The 26,313-nt window shown below is 36.7% G+C and overlaps 1 protein-coding gene across 1 annotated transcript in view; it reads left to right on the top strand.

Moving 5' to 3' along the window:
- Positions 1-26,313, top strand: part of tenm1 (teneurin transmembrane protein 1) — a 176,975-nt gene that overhangs the window by 63,776 nt on the left and 86,886 nt on the right. Inside the window, exons 4-5 of the mRNA XM_081367090.1 lie at positions 8,025-8,262; positions 13,481-13,719. Coding sequence (XP_081223216.1) covers positions 8,025-8,262; positions 13,481-13,719 — 477 coding nt within the window. The remainder of the gene's footprint in view (positions 1-8,024; positions 8,263-13,480; positions 13,720-26,313) is intronic.

Genomic DNA, 26,313 nt, shown 5'->3' with positions numbered 1-26,313 from the left:
ATTTGTATTGTATTTTTATAGTACACAAACAAAATTAAAGCTCTGCTTTCAGAAGGTGATTGTGGCGTAGTTAAAATATTCTGAATTTCTATGTGAAAGTCTTGTAACATATTACTTAAAAATATTCAGCTGAGTCTTGGGAACAAGCCATCGATTCGAGTTTTAAATGGGGGTATAATTTCAAGCACACAATCTGTCTTGTGGCGTGTAAAGTGAAACGAGGAATGTTTGTCAGAATTTGCCTTAGGTCTATTGACCATGTGTCATAATAAGGTGTCTTCTCTGACAGATGAAGATTTGAGGATGTGAAGGTGGTGGTGGGGGTTTCATGTATCCGAGGAGACGGCTGTGGGTGAGATGGAACTGTAAATTTCCATAAGTGAAACAGATTGATTTTCTTAAAGTAATTTTGTGGTAAGAGGGATATTTAATAACGGGTTTATGGCTATAAGGTTTCCACCATCTCTCGCGTGTGCACACACATTACCACGCATTATTTTTTGATAAGTTGATCCTCTCTTGGTTTTTGTATCTGTACCGAGAGAGCAATGCATAATAAGAGCAAGAAGGAAAGGATTAGATAGTTCAAGAGAAAGGTACAGAGCGCTTATAGAGTGAGGATGAATTAGATAGCTATGTATTCTGCCGTCTTCAGTGCAATCAGTGTCATACACACATTTTGTGTGTGTGTTTCCATGCTTGCCTCTTTCAGTCAAAGGTTTCTGCACTGGATTATGAGGGCCAAGCTCTGTTGCCATGGAGACCAGCCAGGTTAATGGTCCTTTGCTGTGCGCGTTCATGAGCGTGTGTGTGTTTGATCTCATGTGTTAGTGCTTATGTGTGTTTGTTGGATGTGAATGCTGTGTATCTGTGTGTGTGTGTGTGTGTGTGTGTGTGTGTGTGTGTGTGTGTGTGTGTGTGTGTGTGTGTGTGTGTGTGTGTGTGTGTGTGTGTGTGTGTGTGTGTGTGCAGCAGTTTTACTGTTGCTGTGTACGTGACACTGCTTCTCAAAAGACTGATTTGAAGAAATAGCTAGAACACTGACACACACACACAAGCACACACACACACACACACACACACACACACACACACACACACACACACACACACACACACACACACACACACACACACACATTCACATCAGCATTGCACCTCTGCAAGACTGATTTTGTCTCAGTATTTCTCATTCTTGTAAAGTTAATTATATATGTATAAGACCTGTGTAATTTTTGGATTGTGGATGCATTATATATTGTTACCTTATCGCTTATTTATACATTTAATTTTTTTTTATTGATATCAGTTGGTTTTAAATCACGACAAACATTTAACCCTTTAAAAAACACTTTCCAAAGAAATTGGATATGCTTTAAGATCTCTTTCCATTCAGGAGTGCATGTCGGATTGACTAACATACAGCAACTGTGTAGATGCAACGTTAACAGAGCCAGCTGTATGCATTCATGCATAAAAATGAACAGTTTAAGTTAATTATTTGGGAGGAAGAGAGTTTACTTAATCTTTACCAACGATAATGTGAAATGCATAATCAATAAATAATTAGCCATAGGGGTTGATTTTTTCCTAAATAATGCCATTTAGTTTAGATCTACTTGTAAAATATTATCCCTGTTTTAATCTCAGGACTACAAATGTTCACTGTATGTGCATTAATATTCCTACAAAGTACTGTAGGCCTTATCAAAATCTGTTTCAGACCACACAGACAAATTCTTGTACTATGCTGTCTTGTATAGTAACCAATTTATCATTCCATTGGCTATATCTCTCAAAGCTCTAAGCATCGCAGCATTTTTTTTAGATAGATAGATAGATAGATAGATAGATAGATAGATAGATAGATAGATAGATAGATAGATAGATAGATAGATAGAAATAAATCTGCATTTTTCCTTTTGATCTTTCATTAAAAAAAAAAATCTTTCAAAAGTCTTTCAAATCTTTCAATAAATCTTTAATTAAAAAAAAACCTTTCATTGAAGTAAAAGAATTGAATGTTTTCTCCAAAACACGTTGGCCACAATTATTGGCACCCTTTTATTAAATACTTTTTGCAATCTCCTTTTGCCAAGATAACAGCTCTGAGTCTTCTTCTACACTGAACAAAATTATAAATGCAACACTTTTGACTAAATCTGTGTTAGTGAGCACTTCTCCTTTGCTGAGATAATCCATCCACTTCACAGGTGTGACATATCAAGATGCTGATTTGAGAGCATGATTATTGCACAGGTGTGCCTTAGGCTGGCCACAATAAAAGGCCACTCTAAAATGTGCAGTTTTATCACACAGCACAATGCCACAGATGTCGCAAGTTTTGAGGGAGCGTGCAATTGGCATGCTGACTGCAGGAATGTCCACTAGAGCTGTTGTCCGTGAAATGAATGTTAATTTCTCTACCATAAGCCGTCTCCAAAGGCGTTTCAGAGAATTTGGCAGTACATCCAACCATCCTCACAACCGCAGACCACGTGTAACCACACCAGCCCAGGACCTCCACATCCAGTGTCTTCGCCTCCAAGATCGTCTGAGACTAGCCACCCGGACAGCTGCTGCAACAATCGGTTTGCAAAACCAAAGAATTTCTGCACAAACTGTCAGAAACCGTCTCAGGGAAGCTCATCTGCATACTCGTCATCCTCATTGGAGTCTCGACCTGACTGCAGTTCGTTGTTATAACGGACTTGAGTGGGCAAATGCTCACATTCGATGGCATCTGCCACTTTGGAGAGGTGTTCTCTTCACAGATGAATCCCGATTTTCACTGTACAGGGCAGATGGCAGACAGCGTGTATGGCGTTATGTGGGTGAACGGTTTGCTGATGTCAACATTGTGGATCAAGTCACCCATGGTGGCGGTGGGGTTATGGTATGGGAAGGCGTATGTTATGGACAACAAACACAGGTGCATTTTATTGATGGCATTTTGAATGCACAGAGATACCGTGACGAGATCCTGAGGCCCATTGTTGTGCCATTCATCCACGACCATCACCTCATGTTGCAGCATGATAATGCACAGCCCCATGTTGCAAGGATCTGTACACAATTCCTGGAAGCTGAAAACATCCCAGTTCTTCCATGGCCAGCATACTCACCGGACATGTCACCCAATGAGCATGTTTGGGATGCTGTGGATCACGTATACGACAGCGTGTTCCAGGTCCTGCCAATATCCAGCAAATTCGCACAGCCTTTGAAGAGGAGTGGACCAACATTCCACAGGCCATAATCAACAACCTGATCAACTCTATGCGAAGGAGATGTGTTGCACTGTGTGAGGCAAATGGTGGTCACACCTGATACTGACTGGTTTTCGGACCTCCCCAGACCTCGCCAATACAGTAAAACTGCACATTTTAGAGTGGCCTTTTATTGTGGCCAGCCTAAGGCACATCTGTGCAATAATCATGCTGTCTAATCAGCATCTTGATATGCCACACCTGTGAGGTGGATGGATTATCTCGGCAAAGGAGAAGTGCTCACTAACACAGATTTAGGCAGATTTGTGAACAATATTTGAGAGAAATAGGCCTTTTGTGTACATAGAAAAAGTCTTAGATCTTTGTGTTCAGCTCATGAAAAATGGGGGCAAAAAAAAAGTGTTGCGTTTATAATTTTGTTCAGTGTATACTGCCTGATGAGTTTGGAGAACACCTGACAAGAGATCAGAGACCATTCCTTCATACAGAATCTCTCCAGATCCTTCAGATTCCCAGCTCCATGTTGGTGCTTCTTCTCTTCAGTTCACTCTACTCATCAGGTCAGGGAACTGAGACGGTCATGGCAGAAGCTTCATTTTGTGCTCTGTAACACATTTTTGTGTTGATTTTGATGTTTGTTTTGGATCGTTGTCCTGATTGAAGATCCAACCACGGCCCACTATAAGATTTCTAGCAGAAGCCGTCAAGTTTTGATTTTTTATCTGTTGATATTTGATAGAATCCATGATGCCATGTATCTGAACAAGATGTTCAGGACCTCCAGCAGAAAAATATGCCCATAACATTAAAGATCCAATGGTATATTACAGTTTTTCTCAGTCGCTTTGGTGCATTTCTCACATCACTATTTACATTTGCACAACAGTTAGTGCAGTTCTCAAAACAATTAGTACAAACTGCAAAACCTAGTTGATAACCTGCAAAAGCGTGTCACTTGCTCAAAATGGATAGCTCATTCCTCAAAAGCAAGTATTCGTGTCAATGAAAGTGTCAGTGTCATCAAAATAAAAAGTCCTGACACCATCGTTTATGGACAAGATAGTCAAATGGCTTAGTCATGTTTTCATTATGACAGTTTACTCTGTAAATGTTTTCCAGTGATAAAAGTCAGATCTTGGTGACACTACCTGAAAATGCTCAAGACAGCACTAAATACTATTTGCACAGCCATTTGAAAAAATACAGTAAAGTTACACATTACTGTATTTATGAGGTAACTGAGTAAAAGACACTGAATATATGTATGTTTCACATTTTTACTGCATATGCTCTTTGCAATTCTAATTTGTTCACAGCATTGTGCAAAAGAAAAAATACACCATTATTTACAACAAACATAAACTCCCTTTGGGTAGAGCTGTGCACAACTGTACACAATATTGCAGTATAGTGTATTGGAACTGAACATACAACATACATAGTACTGTAATCATTCATGCACATCCAGACGTTCCTCTCTGTCTGGTCACATAATTTAATCTACATCACAGCGAATATCATCTCTTGCTCAATTGCAAATTGTTCAATTTAGGAGACTTTTTCAGGATTTTTTTTTTTTTTTTTTTTTTTTTTTAATGACAGATTTTGACAACTAGTTCAACATTTTTGTATGTAATGACTCAAGCAATGAAATGAGGACTATTAGTTTTATGTGTAATGACTATTCAGCATTCACAAGTATAGTTAATTTTGACTGACATGACATAAGCAAATGATAATGTTATAAAACAGCAGAGAGTTGTATGAAAGCAATTGATGCATGTCCAAAAGCATTTGCAATTTGTTGGAAGGAATGAGAAACTGCTACTATGATGTCCACAAATGACTAAATGTTGTGGAAATGTAAATAGTGATGTGAGAAATGCACCAAAGCGACTGAGAAAAACTGTAAACTGTACACACGGGGTACTTTTTATCCTTGTGTGCACTAAATCCATCTAGCATGTTTGGTGCCAAAAAGCTTGTTTTTTAATTTCATCTGACCACAGAACCCTGTGCCGTTTGAAGTTCCAGTCGTGTCTGACAACTGAAATTGCTGGAGTTTGTTTTTGGATGAGCTAGGAGGATTTTTATTGAACACACAACCCGGTTTTATAAAAACTTTTATTTCATAATGGGATCCTCCCCAACTTTCAATTATTTTACGTCAATGAAAGGTTAGATTTTTGCAAATTTTGTGAATGAAAGATCAAAAGGATAAACAATGCAGATTTATTTTTTACAGCCATTTTTGATCATATTTACCATGGGTGCCATTGATTCTGACCACAACTGTAGATAGATAGATAGATAGATAGATAGATAGATAGATAGATAGATAGATAGATAGATAGATAGATAGATAGATAGATAGATAGATAGATAGATAGATAGATAGATAGATAGATAGATAGATAGATAGATAGATAGATAGATGCTGGTGTATCAGAGCAGTAAATGTCTCTGTGTTTTATTAGCCGCTGGATCGATGAAGGATGGTGGTTTGATTACATTATATTCAGAGGTTGATTTCCATTCAAACCTTACACTGTCTAAAACATCATACATTCTCATAGATCAGAGACAGTCTAATTTAATCAGCAAATCCAATCTAAATCAATGCTGTTCACTCTCAAGTCCACAGCCAAGTGAAATACAATGTATTTCTAAGTGCATTAGATAATGGGGAAGAGAGAGGTGTTTGCAGGGTGAACCTAAATCCAGTGCAAACGTTTGGTGTGTGTGTGTCCTAATTTTCAACCAATATGCTTCTTGTGGCTTTTATTACCAATGTGGCTTTGCATTAAAAAGTGCTAAATAGATTTTAAAGAGTGTTAATTTGAGTGGATTTTATCTAGTTTCTGAGGTGATGGAGAGAGTAAAATAGCTCTTATGTAATGAAATCCCAGAGCTTTAAGAGTGAGGTTTCCTAATTGAATTTGTCCGGCTGCTCTCTTTGTGTCTGGGTCCATTCATGGAGATTGAAATTTAGAGCTTTGTGTGCACGTGTGTGCTTTTGTGTGTGCGTCTTTGTCAAATCTCCAAATAGAAAGTGTTCTTCTCAGATTAGGAAGTAATTTTAGCTCTCGGAAGAGATTAGGTGAAAGGCATGAAGTGAAGGGACAGAGAAATAAAAAGGACAAAAATAATAAAGAGAATCTCTAGCTACCTAAAACAGATAGATAACCCCGATCTGAGCCTAATAGAATTAGTAGGGAAGGATCAGGCTTTTGTGTGTGCGTTTGTGTATCATCCTTTTTTCCAGCAGGGTGAGTTTAGCAGTAGGTGTAAGACCCTAAGCTTTATTTTAAATGAGAGAAAAGAGAAACTGATGGAAAAAACACAGCATGTGTGCAGGTGCTGCAACATCACATAGAGTTTCTGTGATCTTGCACTGTCTCAGAGAAGACTGATGCAGACACTTGTGGATGCTTATTGTGATGCTTTTACAGACCTTTCAGATAGCTGTAATTCAAGTAGAAGCTTTAAGCCTAAGTATCTTAAAGTAGAATGTGTTGTTTTACAAAGATGAAGGTACCACTGAACAAGCCTGAATGAGAAAAGAGGTTTAGTTACACTTCGCTTGAAGCCTTTGTGTACAATGCATTCTAAAGATATTCTTTTTATAAAGGTAAGTTATATAATTAATTATATATTGTATATGTCTTAACTGTAACCACGTCTATAGTGCTATAATGTAGTATTGCCACTTTCAACAAATACCTCTTGCCACAGTTGCCTGTAACAAGTTCTACATTCAATAGCAAATTTTTGAGTTGCTACAAAGTATCCGGAGCTTAAAAAAAAGCGTATGTACTTTTTGTTTGTTTTACAATATTTATTTTTGCAGTTTTGTTTCCAAAGCTTGATTTATGTGATTTAGTTTTTTTATTTCTAGAAATAAACCTAAAATAAATATAATAAAACTTATATAAGTTTGTAATAAAAGAAAAGAAAAAAAGGCCAAGATGAGTAATAGGGTTTCAAGTAACAAAGTAGCAGATTTAGGCTAAATTAAGTTATGAATCATTAGAGAATCATACTGAATGCTAGATTCGAACTAAATATTGTTTTTTAGTTATTGATGAGCTTATATTTCCCTTGAATAAAAGAAAAGTATTTGCTTTTAATCATATTTAGTTACAGGATTCAGTGGTTGAGCTCAGCTAATGTGCTGAATGCGCTAATATTTGTGCAAAAATTAACAAAATGAAATGATTATTTATTTATTTTTCCTGTTATGTTTTAGAAAGGGTCCAAGTTATATAACTTCCTGGGTGTGACAATTTTATGGAATAAATTGAACAATGAATTTAATATCGTTTTAACAGATTATGTCATATCTATGATGCATCAGTAAAGCAGTATAATGCATATGATAACGCACACTGTAACTCAGGAAATTGGATGCTGATGATGTTTTATGTTCTTATATATCATACACAAGGCCATACAAATGATTACAAGCTTTAGGACGTTAAAATGCATAAAGAATAGCCTTTTAATTCATTATACATACATGCTACAAGTGAAGTGTTACCAAATAGAGGCTGTACAACAAAACGGGGATGGGGGGATTTTTAAAAGGATCCATTTCTCTCTCAGGAAATGGACACTTTGGAAGACTATCATTAAATATTATAATTACTTCTCTCTTTTTTTGCTCTCTCTCTCTCTCTCTCTCTCTCTCTCTCTCTCTCTCTCTCTCTCTCTCTCTCTCTCTCTCTCTCTCTCTCTCTCTCTCTCTCTCTCTCTCTCTCTCTCTCTCTCTATTTCTTATCTTTCACTTTCAAGATCTCCCTTCCAGCCCTGTGGCTCAGTTCACCTTTCGACCTCTGCCCCCTCCTCCTCCGCCGCCCCACGCGTGCACCTGTGCCCGTCCAGCACCGGCTCCCCTTCCAGAGGTGGTGCAGAGGAGCACGCTGCCCGCCCGATGCCAACCGCTGGAATCTGGGAATAAAGCTGGACAGGATGACAACGGGCAGACGCACAATACCTGGGCACTGAACAGCAACATACCACTAGAGACCAGGTGAAATATGAACACACACACACTTTTGTTGTTCTATTGTGTCTGGGGACTTTCCATTAAATTCTATTGTTTGATACTGAGGTATATATAATGATGTTTTCTGTCCATTAACCCTACGCCTAAACAGCAACTTTCGGCATTCTTACATTCTCATTAAGACATGATGGCCCCGATTTTAATGATCTAAGCGCATGGTCTAAAGTGCAGGGCGCAAGTTCACTTAGGGCGTGTCCGAATCCACTTTTGCTGGTTTAACGACGGGAAAAATGGTCGGCGCGCCAGGCGCATGGTCTAAAAGGGTTGTCCCTATTCTCTTAATGAGTAATGGGTGTGTTTTAGGATTTACGTGCGTTAAACCAATCAGAGTCTCGTCTCCCATTCCCTTTAAATGCCAGTTGCGCTCACACCATGGCAGATTCAATATTTACAATGACGGAATTTGATAGTGGAAAGACCGAAGCCGTCTCCAGAGCGCAAACGGAACTGATCGTGCACGAGGTAAAAGTGCGCAAGCAGATCATCTACGGGACAAGCCGGATTCCACCATATCTTTAAGTGCATAATAATAATCTTTTACATTGTAATCCTTTAATTTTAAATATTTGACATGTTTGTGTGCTGCTGTGCGTCCCCGTGTGTTTAATAAGCGTAGTGTACGCGCGTTGTGGACACGCCTATAGGCGCACATTACTAACGCGCTCTTTAAATAACAAAAAAATATATATATTGTGGCATTGACTTTAGACCAGATTTCAGTTGGTCAGTGATGCAGGCTATTTCTGTTGCCTCAAAATAGCAATGTGCCAACAATTCGCCAGAACACACCTCGTTTTCAGATCAGCACGTAAATGCATTTGCTATTTAAACAACGTGGCGCAGGATGTGAAAATGATAATTGCGTCGGACTGAAACTAGCAAAAAACACTTGCATCGCGCGGGTGTGTAAGATAGGGCCCTTAGTGTTTTATAAAGCTATTTTCTTTAGTTCTTCATCGGCACCCACATTATAATCAAAATGTGTTAAATTACAAAAACCAAGTTAAACTTTAATTTAATTTTTAATGTAAAAGCTGGGTAGTAGAAAAGAGATAGAAATTACTAAATCATCTTGTCTTCAAACGAAAGAGAATATGCATGAGTGTTTGTCTGTGAACGACAGATGGAGAGAGATATGATGATGATGTTGATGATGATGATGATGAAGATGAAGATTGAGGGTTGACCTACTCCTCTGAAAGAGAGAAATGGGAGAGTAAATAAATGATGAAGGATAGACATGTCTGCTTTGAGGGAGGAAATGAAGCTGTCTTCCTGGACTGATTGTCTTACACGCACACAAACCCCATAGATATTGATGAAAATGAAAGCTGCGTGCGCGTGAATACATATGAGCGCATGTATGCCGGCTTTTCTAGATTTCCAGCAAGGTGAATTTGGCAGTAGCGGTCAAACTTATTTTGACTGAATTGCTGATAGCTGTTATGTGCCTGCAGAGATGTTAATTTGTTTATGAAGATTTGCCATATTGGTCAAGCATGTAGGGTTCTTTGTCATGTGATTAAATAAAGACACCATTATACAAATCCAGCTATCTCCAAACAATAGCTAATGACAGATTTCAAGTATTTTGAACTATGCTAAGCACTGCAGCACCTTTTCTAAACCCACCACAAGCAGCAGACAGCAATGGAATGTTTATGCTAGCGGCTGTTAGAGGAATGCTGGGTAATTTAGCCATTTACATATTTTTCCAGCAGCATCAGTCCTGTTTTTTTAAATATCACTTTATTCTCTTTAAAGGAGATTGAAATGTCTGAAAGAAGCCAACAGTAAAAGTGTAGAAATGTTACCTCGCTTGCTTATGGAGTTTAAATGGCCATACACTTTGGCTTGTAACATGACACAGAGTGAATGCCACCCATTCAGATGTTTTCTTTGAGATTTGGGGGTTAAAGAAAAGCAGATTTATCAATTTTCTAGAGTGGTTTGAAAAATCTTGCCAACTGCTGCAAGAAAAATCCTCAGGTTAAAGGGTTGCTTGAAATATTCTGGCCAAACCGAGCCGAACAGCCGATGACATTGGCGTTGTATCGAGAACGTGTCATCGTCATGGTGATGTCTATACCTGCTGACATGTTGCTCTCTCCCAAATGAACTTTCTCAATTAAATCTGGATCAATAGACCAACATTAATGCACAGAGGAGAATCTCTCCCATCAGCATATTATTCTGAACACTCGCTGATTCAGTCGCCATTCACTGCATATGTACTGTATATACAGCATGGAATACAGTAAATAATATCATATGAGATTTGAATACAAAGAAGCACCATTCTCATGCAAACGTCTCCCATCATATTTTTAATGTAACTTCCCTAAACATAGTTGCCCAATTATATATATCAACTAGGTTTTTGATGTGCAGACATATTTTATATTTTCCCAACAAAAATATACAGATTTTTTTTTATTATTTATTATCTCAATAGGTTTCATATGATATATAATTAAATATTGAATAATTAAATATTTTAATATATAATCTAAAATATTTATTCAAATATCTCGATTTGATCAGTCAAGTTGAAGCTGCTCTTTTCCATAAATTGGTAATGCACAGTGATCACTTACTGGCTTACAATTTTGTTTTTATGTCTTTTCTTGCATTTGGCCACCTAGTGACAAAGTAAAAAAGTAAAAAAATCTGTGTTCTTTCAGTCTGAGATTGTTTTCTGCATGCATGCAGTTTCACAGTTTTTCAAAAGTGTTTGGTTTAAAAACAATACCCACCTTGACTGTGAATTGAAGGCTCTGAGATTTCAGTGTGGGGGAAAAAGCAGTCAGTGGAATAGAATATTTATTTTCAGACTGTAGGAATCTGATTTGTAAAACTGTGATCTCATGTGTTCACACCTGCTCTTTTCTTTCTCTCTTTTTGTCTTTTTCCTTTGTGTCAATCTATCTCTTTGTTTTTCTAAGTGTTAATTGTTATTTATTTATTCTACAGTAAATAAAGACAGGATTAGTTCTGCGTGTCTAAGTGTGAAATTAACTTTCTCTTTTTTAATGGCTGAGGTAAACTGTAATTTTTCTCTCAGTCTCAAGCCTCATTTTACCATTGCATGCTCATTTAAACGCTTCTTTCAGGGCTTTGTTCGGCATCCCTGTAAGACACTGTAAACAAATAACCAAAACTTGCTTGTGTGTATCTGCTGGGTGCTTTCTCATTGACTCAACTCGCCTTTAGTACTTGCCTCGTATTTGACCCTGAAACAGTATATGCACTGAGTTTTTCTTGACATTTCGACATTGCATCCTGCTGCTTTTGTCATAAAGTCACTATGGTAGGAAAGCATTTTAATTAGGGCTGTCAATTAAATTAATTTTTTTTAGTACAATTACTTGTATAAAAGATTTGCTTCAAAATGTAGTGGACAGATGGACAAACTGTATTTTTCTAAATAATTTGATATGGGGAAAAAACAATATATTGACATCTAATGTCGCTTTTTGCAATGTTCATTCAGTGATTTACTTGTCAGCCATAATAATATATTTTGTATTATAATATATCAAACTAATTGTGATTAATGTAATTTGCATATCATGCAATCAATTTAATTAAAATTGTTTATATGTGTCAACCTTAATATTTTTATGTGCTTTTGCAAGTCTCCTTGTGTACATTTTTTGGGCCCATATGTCCCTGGAAATATAGTGAAATCTGAAACGACCTATTTTGTGGGGACCTTTGGGAAGTCACAACAATGAAAGCAACATCATAAATGGACTAAACAGTGCTTCAATAAAAATCTAAAATTACCAAAAGCTGTGTGTAGGGGGTAGGGTTTTGTTTTGGGTGTAGTAATTAGCTTAATTTAAACAACAGATGGGAAGTCTCTACTATAATATAAACTATGTGTGTGTGTGTGTGTGTGTGTGTGTGTGTGTGTGTGTGTGTGTGTGTGTGTGTGTGTGTGTTCAGTTTTTCCCTATCATCTTCAATCCATATTGATGTCATCATGCGTTTTTGCCTCATCAGCATATTAACTTGTAAATGTGTTTAGACTGATCTACCTTTCAATGATTTTGGTCCATTTTATTGATTGACCCTTTGTGCCTTTGGAAGAGTTGCACACGTTTACCCTGTTCCATCACTAGCTGGTGTTGCAAAGGGATCAATTGCTGTTGAGAATCCATGTGTATCTTGGGAATTTGAAGATCTTTCTTCTGTTGCCTTTGGGCTTTTAACCTAAAAGCTGTTACCAATTTCCCCATGGCTATCTGTCAATCTGTCTGTCATCGTGATGACACGGTTAAACAGCCGTGTATCTGCTCCTGTGTTGCACAACTAGCCGCATGTCATGATAAAAAAAAGGGAACTTTGATTTAAAATGAAAGAATAACTACATAGGGCTTTAAGAAGTCGGGTTGACTTGACACGTCCTGCATTGTGACTGGATATACTTAATCTACTTTTATTACGTTATGCTACATTGTTTTTCTAATTAAAAGAATTGTTATGCGTGCTATTTTTTGACTACATATTAATTGAAAACAACTGCCTAGATTACTTCTTACATTTTCTAAAATGCCTTGTTTTTTACACCAAAAGTGTGAATTTAAAAAAGGTGTGAGTTTTCGTGAATTTTTAAAAAAGCTAAAAAATTATTAAAATGGTGGAAAGAAATTTCAGTGTACACCTAAAATATACAAATATTGCTCTTATACATTCGTATAAACGTAAACCTTTAATCTCAGTACTAAAAAAGTTAATGATTTTTTTTTATTATTATAATTTTTATTTATTTGGTAACTGCCCACCATTGTAACATAGTGCAAGGCAACACAAGGACTGAATTGTTTTTAAGTAGGCACCTTTAAATTACTGTAAGAATGGACTCCTCTGTGTAATTAATATCATAATTAATCTAAGGGATGTTATCTATTAATTAAGGCTCATTAATCTCTGGTGCTAAATATCTGTAATTAAATGCACGTGAGAGAAAATGACTCCAATTAGTAACCAAAGCAAGTGAGAGTAATCACACACTCCGACTGCACCTCTCTCTTTTTCTCACACCATCTCTCTGTTGCTCTCTCTGTCTCTCTTTGACTCTGTCTCTCAGGTATAATTTATTTATTGATGTATTTTCATGATCAAATTGATTGACAAATCAAATCAAACATAACACAGTGATTCCTTTCCTTTACAGGCACTTCTTGTTCAAGCACGGTTCGGGTTCGTCTGCCATTTTCAACGCAGCCAATCAGAATTACCCTCTGACATCCAGCACGGTGTATTCGCCGCCTCCGAGGCCTCTACCCAGAACCACCCTCTCCAGACCACTCTTCTCATTCAGTAAACCCTATCGCTGCTGTAACTGGAAATGTACGGCTTTGAGCGCCAGCGCAATTACGCTGACTCTCGCTCTACTGCTGACGTACATCATCGGTGAGTGTCTTATCTCTCCACCTCTGCTGTATGTCTCTCTCTCTCTCTCTCTCTCTCTCTCTGTCCATGGCTGCTGTCATGCTGGTTGGGGTCATATGGAATTAGCAGAACTCACACTGTGAAAAACTCTATTAGAGAGATGAATATTTATGAACAAGGGATGAGGGAGAACGAGAGATGAAAGAGTAAATATCCCACAAGGCCGTTCAGAGGTTAATGGTGTTAAAGTTTTGTTTAGCCAAGTCACCGTGTGTTTGTGTGTGTGTGTGTGTGTGTGTGTGAGAGAGAGAGAGAGAGAAAGAGAGAGATGTGCTTATGCACCTCAGTGTACTGACTTAATTTTCTCTGCTTTCACCCTTTTACAGGCATTTCTCTGGAAAATCTCACTAAAAAAATGATGTGTGTTTTAGAGAAAAACATTAGGGTAAAAGGTTTCATCCATTAACGCTTGAAAGGCTGCAGTTAATAAAGTTTCTGGTCAGAAGTTCACACGGCAGCCTCTTAAACACTAATCATGTGTCTGGGAGTGTTTCTCCCTAATGAAATGAGGACCTGTGCAATTCCCAAACACGTTATAATGATTTCTTGAGAATCTGACATTCATGATGTTCATTTTTACAATTATGTGCAGTGTTTATCTGTTGTGAACACATTCAATTTGGAATTACGGTTTTCCACAGTAGAACTCGTTTCTTTATGCAAGAACAGAGATCTTACAGGAGCTTATAGAATTTCAGAAATTAAAACTATTATGATCATTCATTTACATTTACATTTAATCATTTAGCAGATGCTTTTATTCAAAGCGACTTACAAATGAGGAGAACAATAGAAGCAATCAGACCAACAAGAGGGCAAAGTATACAAGTGTTGTAATAAGTCTCAGTTTGTCTAGCATAGTACACATAGCAAGTTTTTTTTTTTTGTTTTTTTTTTTAAATCAGAAAAAAAAAAAATAGAATAGAATAGAAAAGGTAAGTGCTAGTATTAATTGGTCAGGTTCTGATGAAAAAGATGTGTAAAGACTCATCTGGTCGGGTTGAGATAGGCAGGTCATTCCACCAGCAGGGATCAGTCCAGGTAAAGGTCTGTGAGAGTGATGTTGTCTCTCTTTAGGATGATGGCACCACGAGGAGCCGTTCACTTGCAGAACTCAAGCTTCTGGAGGGCGCTTAAGTCTGAACTAGCGAGTTTAGGTATATTGGTGCAGAGCCAGTGGTTAACTTGTAGGCAAACCTCAGTGCCTTGAATTTGATGCGAGCGGCTTTTGGCAGCCAGTGCAAACTGATGAAGAGGGGTGTGTGACGTGGGCTTTCTTCGGCTCGTTGAAGACCACCCTCGCTGCTGCATTCTGGATCAGTTGGAAAGGCTTGATAGTATATGCCGGAAGGCCCGCTAAGAGAGTGGTACAATAGTCCAGTCTGGAGAGAACAAGACCTTGGACAAGGAGTTGTGTGGCCTGCTCTGATAGGAAGGGTCTAATCTTCCTAATGTTGTATAAAGCAAATCTGCAGGACCGGGCAGTTGTAGTAATATGGTCTGTGAAGCTTTCATAAAGTAAATGTTAACTGAATAATAATTTGTGCGAATTCATTAAGGGGTTGGTAAGAATTGTTCTATTATGAAAATCTCTATGTATTTGATCAAAAATACAAAACAATAATATTGTCAAATATTATTACAATTTAAAATAACTGTTTTCTATTTTTAATATATTTAAAAATGCAATTTATTCCTGTGATGGCAAAGCTGAGTTTTCAGTAGCCATTTACTATCACTTTTGATCAATTTAATTAAAAAATCGTACTCATCAACATTTACTGTAATCGGCAATGTGTGTGTGTGTGTGTGTGTGTGTATATATATATATATATATTTATTTTTAAAGAATGCTGAACACAATTTGCTCTGCAGGTCAAAGGATGTAGCAGAATTCTGCATTTTTTTTTTTTTTCTATTTTTTGGTTGAATAATAGCAAACGAGTAATTTTACTCACAGATTTTTTTTCCTCATGAAATATTTGTGTGTATAGGAATAATAACTATTCCTTTAATTATGCCAGAGAAACGGTTTGCTATGTGTGTGTGCGTGTGCGCGCGCGCGCGCGTGTGTGTGTGTGTGTGTGTGTGTGTGTGTGTGCATGTGCATGCTCTGGAGATGTGCCGTTAATGATCGTATGGTCGTCTATCACCCCATCGTTAGTGGCACCCTGTCTAAACAGATGCAATCCGTCTGCTTTGTCTTTTAACGTTCACTCTTATCCAACAATCGAAATGTGTTCTCAGTTCATTTTCTGTGCAAATGAAGGGAAGCAAAGGGATAAAAGGAATAAAGATAAAGAGGAACATAAAGAACAAATGAATCTGCATTATCTTCACACGCTGAACAAAAACTTTTGTCCTGTTGAGTAAAAGCATCACAGATGAGAAGAAAAGGACCCATAAAACATGGTAACTGGAAATGTGACTGTTGTGTGCCGGTGCTGAAGTGTAATTTAATTTGCCAATAGGCATATCGTAAATATTCTATTTAAAACATCTCATTGTCTTTTAGGGTAGTGTTAGGGTTGGGTTAATGTTAGAATCAGCCCAATGTAATTCTTCAGGAAAACTGTGGATTATCAGTTGGCACACAAATAATTTTCTTCACTGATTGTTTTGTAAAATCTGTGAAATGGAAATGGGGGAAAAAAGAATGGAAAAAAGATACCATATCATTCTTCAATTTTGTTTTAAAAAGTGTTGTTATTATTATTATTATTTTCAAAGAAAATATACATTTTTTAAATCTGTTCTCTATGGTAGTGCTTGTATTTAATCTGGAATATTACTTTAAAAATGGTAGAAATTGTTAATTGGAGCTGAGACTAATGTACTGGTAACTGAAATCATGATCATATTAGCCCAAAAATAATAACAAAATAATATAATATAAAAAAAACACACACACTCACACAGGGTGAGATTTGTGTAATTTTATGGATGATGGACTTTAAAGGAAATGTAATGAAGTTAATCTTAAGAGCTTTCTGTGGAATTCTGTTCAGGTATGAGTATATAATTATCATTAGGGAAAGAATAAGGGACAGTATTGGGTTCACAGTTTAGATTAAGGTCAGATGTTTTAATAGAGTGTTTATCCTAAAAGAAGGGTTTTAATTGGTCTGTGTGTTTATTGAATTGAATGAATTTAATGAGGCTGTATCGTCTGGCCTCACCACAATTTTTACTTTAACAAGCACAGGTTAGCTACCAGACTTGCACACACGATGAAGACATTAAGTGTGTGTGTGTGTGTGTGTGTGTGTGTGTGTGTGTGTGTGTGTGTGTGTGTGTGTGTGTGTGTGTGTTATGTCCTAATTGAGTCAAGGATCCTGCAGGGACAGAGAGAGAGAGGCAATCAATAATTGTTGATGAAAATGTATCAAAGGCACTGAGTGAATCTGTGTGTGTGTGTGTGTTAGAGTGAGAGGGTTTTAGACATTAGACATTATTATACTTATTTAATTTTTTATTTTTATTTTTTACATTATGATACGCTGCCCCATAATAACAGTGCAGAGTATCAAACATTTTAATATATACGTGAGGGTTTTTTTGTTGGGTGTGTGTCAAAGGCAGGTTTCTGTAGGTTTGTGTTAAATGGGAGGTGTTTTTGTATGAGTGCAATGACCCAGATAGCAGCTGATAGTATCCAGGGGACTAAGTAAGATGGTTTCAGTGAGATGAACCTTCATCTATCTAAACTAAAAATGTCAGCACAAAAGCTAAAATGTCCAGGCACATCAGCCAGGTTTTAATTATCTTGATTTATGGAGCTACAGTGGCTTCAAAATCTGCCAGAAGATATCAGAAATCAAAGATAATGTTAAAGGAAACTAAATGACCTATTAGACTTTTTTAAATTTGATTTCATTATATGTGTTAAAACGTTAAACATTTTTTTTTTTTTTAGCAAAGTCTACATTATACTGTGACAGGACAAACTGAAATGATCAGATCTTGTTGTAATGATTGTTTGGCCTAATACACTCTAAAAAATGCTGGGTTGTTTCAACCCATGTTTGGGTCAAATATTGGCAAACCCAACCTTATATTTTTGTAAATATGGGTTTGTCCATATTTGACCCAAATATGGGTTGAAACAACCCAGCATTTTTTAGGGTGTATACTGTACACTGAATGGGCATTTTTGACTAACGTTGGGCAGTCATAAGTTAATGAATTTGAGTTTCTGCCATCACATTCAAGCATTTCCTGATGAGCTGAACTGCAATATATGATATTTTTGGACTGGGTCGGAAGATTTTTGTGTTCTAAAAGTTTCTTTATTATTTTATCATAGTACATTGAACTCTTATTTCAAAAGATCAAGGAAAATTTGATCTCTCAAAATATGATTCCTTTAACTTACTTCACCAAATAAACAATGAAGAAAATAAAGTGAGCTCTCTCTACTGATTCTAGTAAATGGCTCTGTTGAGCTGTGATTGGCTAGAATATACAGGATCCGTGACATCAAAAACTTTGAAAACCACCAGGCTTATGTGACTAAATGATTGGCTTTAGAGATGAACTGGTCAATCTTATTCATTCCAGAAAATCTTTTTATTGAATGTGGATTTACTGAATCTGAATCCACTGGTAAATGATGGAGTGATGCAGGGATGAAGTAGATGAAGCGGTGTAGGACATCAGGACAGCTGAAATAGGTGAGGCATTGTGAGGGTGTGGCAAGCTGAGATTGGGTGAAGACCCATTCAACATTAAACGTGCAAAAGGCCATGGAGCAGGAAGCAGTAGACATATGGTTATGAGTGTGGGCGTAGTTTTCTCTCCGGTGAATCTGGCATCCGCTGCTGTATTATTCATTTTCACTTTATACACACATGCTGTTCGTGATGTTTCTTTCTACCTAACACATGCATAATACAGCAGCCATATATGAGATCTATATGCATATGCATATACACATACACATTTTTACTAGGGTTGTCAGTCTCGATTGAAAGATTTAATGAAATCCATTGCTTTCATCTTTCACAATAATGTAATGTCTTTTAATCACCTTCCTGTGGCGGATTTTCACAGCAAATATATATGTAAACAAATAATTAGATTAAGTGACAGCCATAGTTTTTTCACACACATACACTCCCTTTTTTTTTTTTTTTTACTAATTTAAAGTTGTGAAAAAAACTTCATTGCTTCAACAGCAGTTGAAAATGGATGCACATTTATGAATCATAATTTGTCTTTTTATGATCAAAACACTAGATCAATTAAAAAAAAAACACTAGACCCCAGAAGACCCCACTCAGCAGAGTGGCTTTCTGCCATTTCCCTTGAAAGGGAAGAAATCAAACAGTTGAATTTTGTGTATCTGTGTGTTTGCATGTTTGTTTTCAGAGGATAAAGACACACCCTAAGGCTAAGCAATAGGGGGTTTCGGCTGATGGATAGGAAGGCGTGTTGTTCAGAGAACCATAAACCTTATGCGCCAGAGAAACCCGTGCACAGCCAATTGTAGAATTTTGTCTTTGAACTTCTGTTTATGTGGTAGCTCTGTATATTTTTATGGCCTCGGTGAAGTGGACTTATTTTAGAGTTCAGAAAAGTTATCATGGGCATTGTAATGTGTTAACGGATGTCATAACAAAAGTGAGTAGATTGGGAAGAATTTAAAATGAGCGGTTTATTCATAAATCCATAAGATCTTACCTTCATGCTATGGAAATACAAACCGGAAGACAGAACACAACGAGCGCAGTGCTGAAAAGCGATGAAGCTACATACAGTAAGGTCTATACCCTTGCTTTTGTATATTTGGTTGCCTTTGTGAGTGAAATGCCATGATCACATATCTATTTAAATAAACTGCCATTTATAAAGCCTGTACTTAAGACAATTAAACAGGCTGATAGATGAAGCTATTCAGAGTGATGGGATGACTTTATTAACATGTTAGTCTGCCCCATGAGAGGGGTTTCATCAGATAAAGCTTTATCCCAGCTTCAGTGTTTTTTCTGCTTTGGAATGTTTCTGCATCTTAAATGTTAGATATTGTCTGCCATTTACTTAGGATGCATACTATGCAGGATATGCATAATATTTAATTGTTCAAAAAGCATGCACAAACAATATTTATATATTAATACTCTCTGTGGTCTTTAAAAAAAATCCCAGGATGGCCTTCGAAAAAGAGTTGGGGTGAAACCCCGGCATCCTGGCCAAATTTGCCCCTTGGCTTGGCCTCTGTCCATCATGGCCTCCTAATCATCCCCATATACTGATTGGCTTCATCACTCTGTCTCCTCTCCACCAATAAGCTGGTGTGTGGTGGGCGTTCTGGCGCAATATGGCTGCCGTCGCATCATCCAGGTGGATGCTGCACATTGGTGGTGGTTGAGGAGATTCCCCCTTACATGTAAAGTGCTTTGAGTACCCAGAAAAGCGCTATATAAATGTAACAAATTATTATTATTATTATTATTATTTAATTGTGCATGCCCATTTACCCTATTTTTTACATGTAGATGATCATCTAACGTAGGGCTGGGCGATATAGAGCAAAAAATATATTTCGATATATTTTGCTATATCTCGATATACGATATATATCTCGATATCTTTACAGGAAAAATAACCCCCCAAAAACTACTGCAAAAACAAATAGGCTATGCCAAATACCACAAAGTCTTTTTTTATTGAAGTGCAAATAGGTAGGCTGTTCATGTAGGAACAAAGTGCTTCTGCAACATAAAAAAAAAAAATCCCTGTATACAAAAATAATAATTTAACTGTAAAATAAAGGAAGAAATAATACATATTGCACTATTTTTAATAAACCTGTATAGAAACATCATTACTAATTTTGGCAAAAAAAAAAAAAAAAATGCCATATATCCCCCAAAAACTGCACAACTGTAGAGTAAAACATTAATTAAAAAAAAAGTGATAAAAATGCATCTAAAAATTGACATGATTGTTACAAAATCACACTGTCTGGGGCCTCTGGGGAACTCAGAACAACTGCTAGCATAAAGTTTAAGGTAAAAATAACTGCCATTAAATTACAGTATATTACTACTATGTGTTAACCTTTCCTGCTCGTCTCCGAACCGTGGTTGGGTGACGCAGGGGAGATCTGTCTTCTCCAGGGCCGGTAGTTCTCCTCCCGGGGTTAACTCCTTAAAACTTCACGCTGTTAGTTGTGGTGGCATATATATAAACAGGAGACTTTCGTGCCGAAGAGTTATTTGCTTTATTTTCAGCCGTACTTAATACACTCACTGCAATATCGAATCAACTACCCGCACCGATCACCGTCTCACACACACACCGTTGCTTAGCAGCGATCATAACACAGAGCGGGCGGGGGAAGGGCGCGCCACGGGCACGCGCACTCACTCACTCTCATTCACACACACTCTGAGCTGTCCTAAACTAAACACATGGGAGACACATCTCACAACATATGCAATTAGATAAACTGTTCATTCATTACATCACTTTACCTCTGTCTTTATCCACCTTTATCCTCTTCTCTTCTTTTTGGCACTGTATATAGCAGAATAGGTAACTTAGGCTAATGCTAATTTATAATGTGTCATGTAAATTCGGCCATCCGTCACAATCAGGAAACTTTCAACGTGTCTAGACCTTGCGCGAGCTGCCAGGCCCGATTCTACAGGGGAGCATGTTAATTGTGAGTGCGCCCTCAAACAAAAGCAATGCGGCGAGAGGCGACGCTACACAAAAAAATACCAACAACAACTGATCGCGCGCGCGCTGTTTCTGACGCACTTCAAGCACTCGCTGGGCGGGGAAAGATTGATGTGCCTGACCGGACTCGGGGGACTTGAATGAGACAACACGCGAGGGGAGGGGGAACAAAAGCAAGGAGGCGGAGGAGGGCGGGGGCGAGCACAGCACAGAGAAGGCAAACAAGCAAATTGGCGAAATCAGAATTAAATATAAACAATATATCGATATATACGATATGTCAAAATCCATATGGAGTTTAAAAAATATCTCGATATATCGTAAATATCGAGATATCGCCCACCCATAATCTAACGCTCACTTCTTCAGGTTCATCTTTAAAATCGCTAATAATTTAATAACATTGTTAAATTTAATCTTTAGAAACTGCACATTACAATGTTGTGATGCCTAAATTCACTTGGAACATAATTGATATTTGTTTTTAGTGTTTTTTATTTATTTAATTAAATGATTATAGAATTTTACGCTTGGCCTTTCATATAAAGTTATCAGACGTAACATGAAAATAATTATTGGCTTCCTTTTTTTGCTTTTCATCTATCATCTATCATCAAAACCTAAAAATATTGAATTGCATAGCTCAGAATATTTGCTCTGGATAAATTAGATGAGAAATGCTTTTCATTGAGATCTTGACAAATCTGAAGCCCAAGCGAGACGTTGTGGAAATCTCTAGAGGAGACACGTATGAGATTACTTGGGTACTTTTTTACTTTCTCTCAGAAGAAAGATCTCTCTCTCTCTTTCATTTTGCTTTTCATTTAATCTAATTGATGTCTAGGAGAAACAGTTGAGATTTGCATTTATTCATTTAGCAGACACTTTTATCCAAAGCAATTCGCAAATGAGGAATACTTAAACCTTCTTAAACCGTTCTAGTGGTACAGTAATTGAAAAGTGCCACAATAAAAAGTTCCAAAATTGCTCGGTATAGTACAAAGTACAAGCTATTATAAATATAGGTTAGAGGGAAGAGAATGGAGAGATTTTTCCATTAGCAGTTGTGAGTTGTCTTTACTAGAGAGGGATTCACCTTTTCTGATGCAGTCAGATAGAGAAGATCATTCCACCATCAAGGGACAATGAATGTGAAGGTTTGAGAGAGTTATTTTGCTCCTCTTTGTGCTGGTACCATGACTGCAGGTTTCTGAAGGGAACATTGATTTACAGTAGTGAGTGGAGGTAAGGGTGCAGATCCGCCGAGTGTTCTGTACGCAAGCATCAGTGCCTTGAACTTGATGCGGGCAGCAACTGACAGCTAGTGGAGTGAGACAAAGAGAGACATAACATGCGCTCTCTTGGGTTCGGTAAAAACCACCGCCGCATTCTTGCTCATTTGCAGAGGTTTGATTGTAGCTGAAAAGCGCATTACAGGAGTCCAGTCCAGAGCTTTGGCAAGGAGTTCGGCTGATTGCTTGAATAGGAGGAGATAGAGATTTTATTTCAAATTTTTTTATTTATTTTAGGGTGTATTCACACCATGGAAAGTCCGCTAGTTCACTTGCTTTGGTCCAGACCAAATACAATGTTGATTTTTTTTTGTTTGGTGTGGTTCGCTTTAAGACTGCCCTTTTTGCAAGTGAACCAAATTTGTAAACCAAACCACACGTGTGTTAAGGTCATCCATTCATTGAACAGAAATTCTCATGCAGGGAAAGCAGGAAGTGCAAAAACAGGCAATTTATGGAGATCTTTCGTAGTGCAATTTTTATTAATTTACTGATTTGGTGTTATCAGCTAATGCAATATGAAGAAACTTATGAGCATCATATGATACAATGTCATCTATATGATGTAATTAGGATTTTGCGAAGACAAAGATGTGCTGCAAGACGGTTCTGGTGGAGAGAGCATGCTCTTAACTGATAAAGTTCAAACATTATTATAAACAAGTGAACAGTCAGTAATAAAATAAGAACAAATACACAAATTTCAAGCAGAGATTAATACTAAATAACAAAGTTACAAAGTCTAACAGTAGTATTCAGGTAGGCTACAGAAATGATTAAGCCTAAATGTAAAATAACACTATTTGCTCACTGAAAAAAATAAAAATAGTTTAATCTTTCTTAAAGTTGTATTTTGTTATTTTATTCATATTAATAATGACACAGACAACAGTAGGAATATTGGGTGTCTGCTGTCACTTTAAGACCGAATGCATGGACAGAAAAAAATTACAAACATCAACTATGACATAACCGAGAAAATAGCCGAGACGGGTAGACAAGTTTTTAACATAATTTTGTGTGCATGTGTGTCTGTTCAAGGACAAGGAAACGCAAAAGAGGAATCAATTCGGTGTTCGAGCCTCCCTCTCTCTCTCTCTCTCTCTCTCTCTTTTACACTCTATGATGGTTAAATTTAGTAGTTAATCCGCGAATCACATGCGTGCCGAACCATGTGGCAGCTGGTCCGGACGGATCACAGATTAATGTACCCTATAGGCATTTCATCACCCCAAATTACATTGTAAAAATCTGACCCTGTCAAAAAAGGCAGTGCTTTTTTTCAATCGGGTCGGTTCATGTTCACACCTTAAACAAACCGTACCAGAGTTCGTTTGAAACTGGACTGAGACCACCTCTTCAGCTGGGTCTCGGTACGGTTGTTTGGTCCGCACCCGAGTGCGATTGCTGTATTCACACCTGCCCAAAAGATCCGCACCAAGGGGGGAAGTCAGATGTGAATACACCATTAGTTTTTAGTTTTACTTAAGGGTGAAGTGTGTATATTCTGCATTACTAAACGAAATGGCAAAAAAATCTTTTATTAGTCATTTATTGATTGTGTACATCAAGCTGAGATTGTGAGAATGTTTTACCATACAAAAATGACATCATCTTTTGATGCACCTTTTGACAAGCATCTCATCACCATTTCACATATTTTTTCTCCTTTTATCTGCCAGCTCCTGTACGTTGTGTGTAGACATAAATGTGTCTCTGCATTCTTAGATTAATTGTACTTCATTTGCATTCGTCAGTTTGCAGTCAGCTTTTATCAGGAGCAGTCACTTGTCATTTAGCAGGCTCCTTTGAACCAGGGTGATGTACAGTGTTTTAAGTGCACAAACAATCCTGCTGAAGAATCACACAGTTTAGGATCTCTCGTGTGCTTTGGTTTACCCAGCCTGGGTTTAGACGTTTGTGTTTCCGGCTAAGATAAAAAACAAAAAGTTGTATATGTGTGCCTGCGCGATCACTTGAAAATGTTCCTTATAACAGCGGAAACAACTTAAAATATTCTTTCATACAACAGAATCATAAGACGTCATAAGACGTCATGTAAAGGTTTACTTTTAGTAAACAATTTGTATATTTGGGTACACTCACAATAAAAAACAAAACATTGTGATTTAGAAAAAAAGAAGAAGAAAACAAACAGGGTGCACTTTCTGTTGTCTCGGTTTCCTTCCTGTGAACTTGTTTGTGGAGCGCATCGTTTTGTTATTCTGTTAATTAGCGTAAATGCTTATTTATTCCACATATACAGTACAGGCCAAAAGTTTGGACACATTACTATTTTTAATGTTTTTGAAAGAAGTTTCTTCTGCTCATCAAGCCTGCATTTATTTGATCAAAAATACAGAAAAAAATTTAATATTGTGATATATTATTACAATTTAAAATAATTGGTTTTCAATTTATTATACTTTAAATTATCATTTATTTCGGTGATGCAAAGCTGAATTTTCAGGATCATTACTCCAGTCTTCAGTGTCACATGTGACATCCAGTCAATCACATGATCCTTTAGAAATCATTCTAATATTCTGATTTATTATGAGTGTTGGAAACAGTTCTGCTGCCTAATATATGTGATGAATAAAAGGTTAAAAAGAACTGCATTTATTCAAAATAAAAAATTTTTTTTTTAATATAAATCTTCTTTATTATCACTTTTTATCAATTTAACACATCCTTGCTGAATAAAATTATTGATTTATTTAAAAAAAAATAAAGAAAAAAATTACTGACCCCAAATTACTGACCAGTAGTGTATATTGTTGTTATAAAAGATTTCTATCTTGAAAACATTTGCTTCTTTTTTTTTCTTTTCTTTTTTCTTTTTCTTTTTTTTATTCATCAAAGTATCCTAAAAAAGTATCTCAGGTTATGAAAAAATATTAAGCAGCAGACCTGTTTCCAACTTTGATAATGAATTATCATATTAGAATGATTTCTAAAGGATCATTTGATAGACTGGAGTAATGATCCTGAAAATTCAACTTTGCATCATCGAAATAAATGATCATTTAAAGTATAATAAATTGAAAACCAATTATTTTAAATTGTAATAATATATCACAATATTACATTTTTTTCTATATTTTTGATCAAATAAATGCAGGCTTGATGAGCAGAAGAAACTTCTTTCAAAAACATTAAAAAAAGTAATGTGTCCAAACTTTTGGCCTGTACTGTATATATATATATATATATATATATATATATATATATATATATATATATATATATATATATATTAGGGTTATGCTGATAGACGATAGTATCGTGTATAGAGGTTGACCGATAGTGTATTTTACAGATACTAATTTGGTTTAGGTTTGACCGTACATGCCGATAACCGCTTATTAAACCGATATATTTTAAAATGGATACTGGATTAAAAACAAACATAACACTCCAAGAAAAACAGTGCTGAACTGAAATGTGCTAAATGAAATAAATATATAAATGTTAATTTATATTAATATATTAAAATGAGAAGTTCTACAGAATGAACTCAGAAAATATACTGTATATAGTCTCTCACTTTTTTTCTTCTATTTTAGAACACTTG

The sequence above is a fragment of the Scardinius erythrophthalmus genome (genome assembly GCF_964197995.2).
Source record: "Scardinius erythrophthalmus genome assembly, chromosome: 5".
In the NCBI taxonomy this organism is placed as follows: Eukaryota; Metazoa; Chordata; class Actinopteri; order Cypriniformes; family Leuciscidae; genus Scardinius; species Scardinius erythrophthalmus.
Note: the sequence above shows the minus strand (reverse complement) of the source record. Positions and strands in the feature narration are given on the sequence as shown.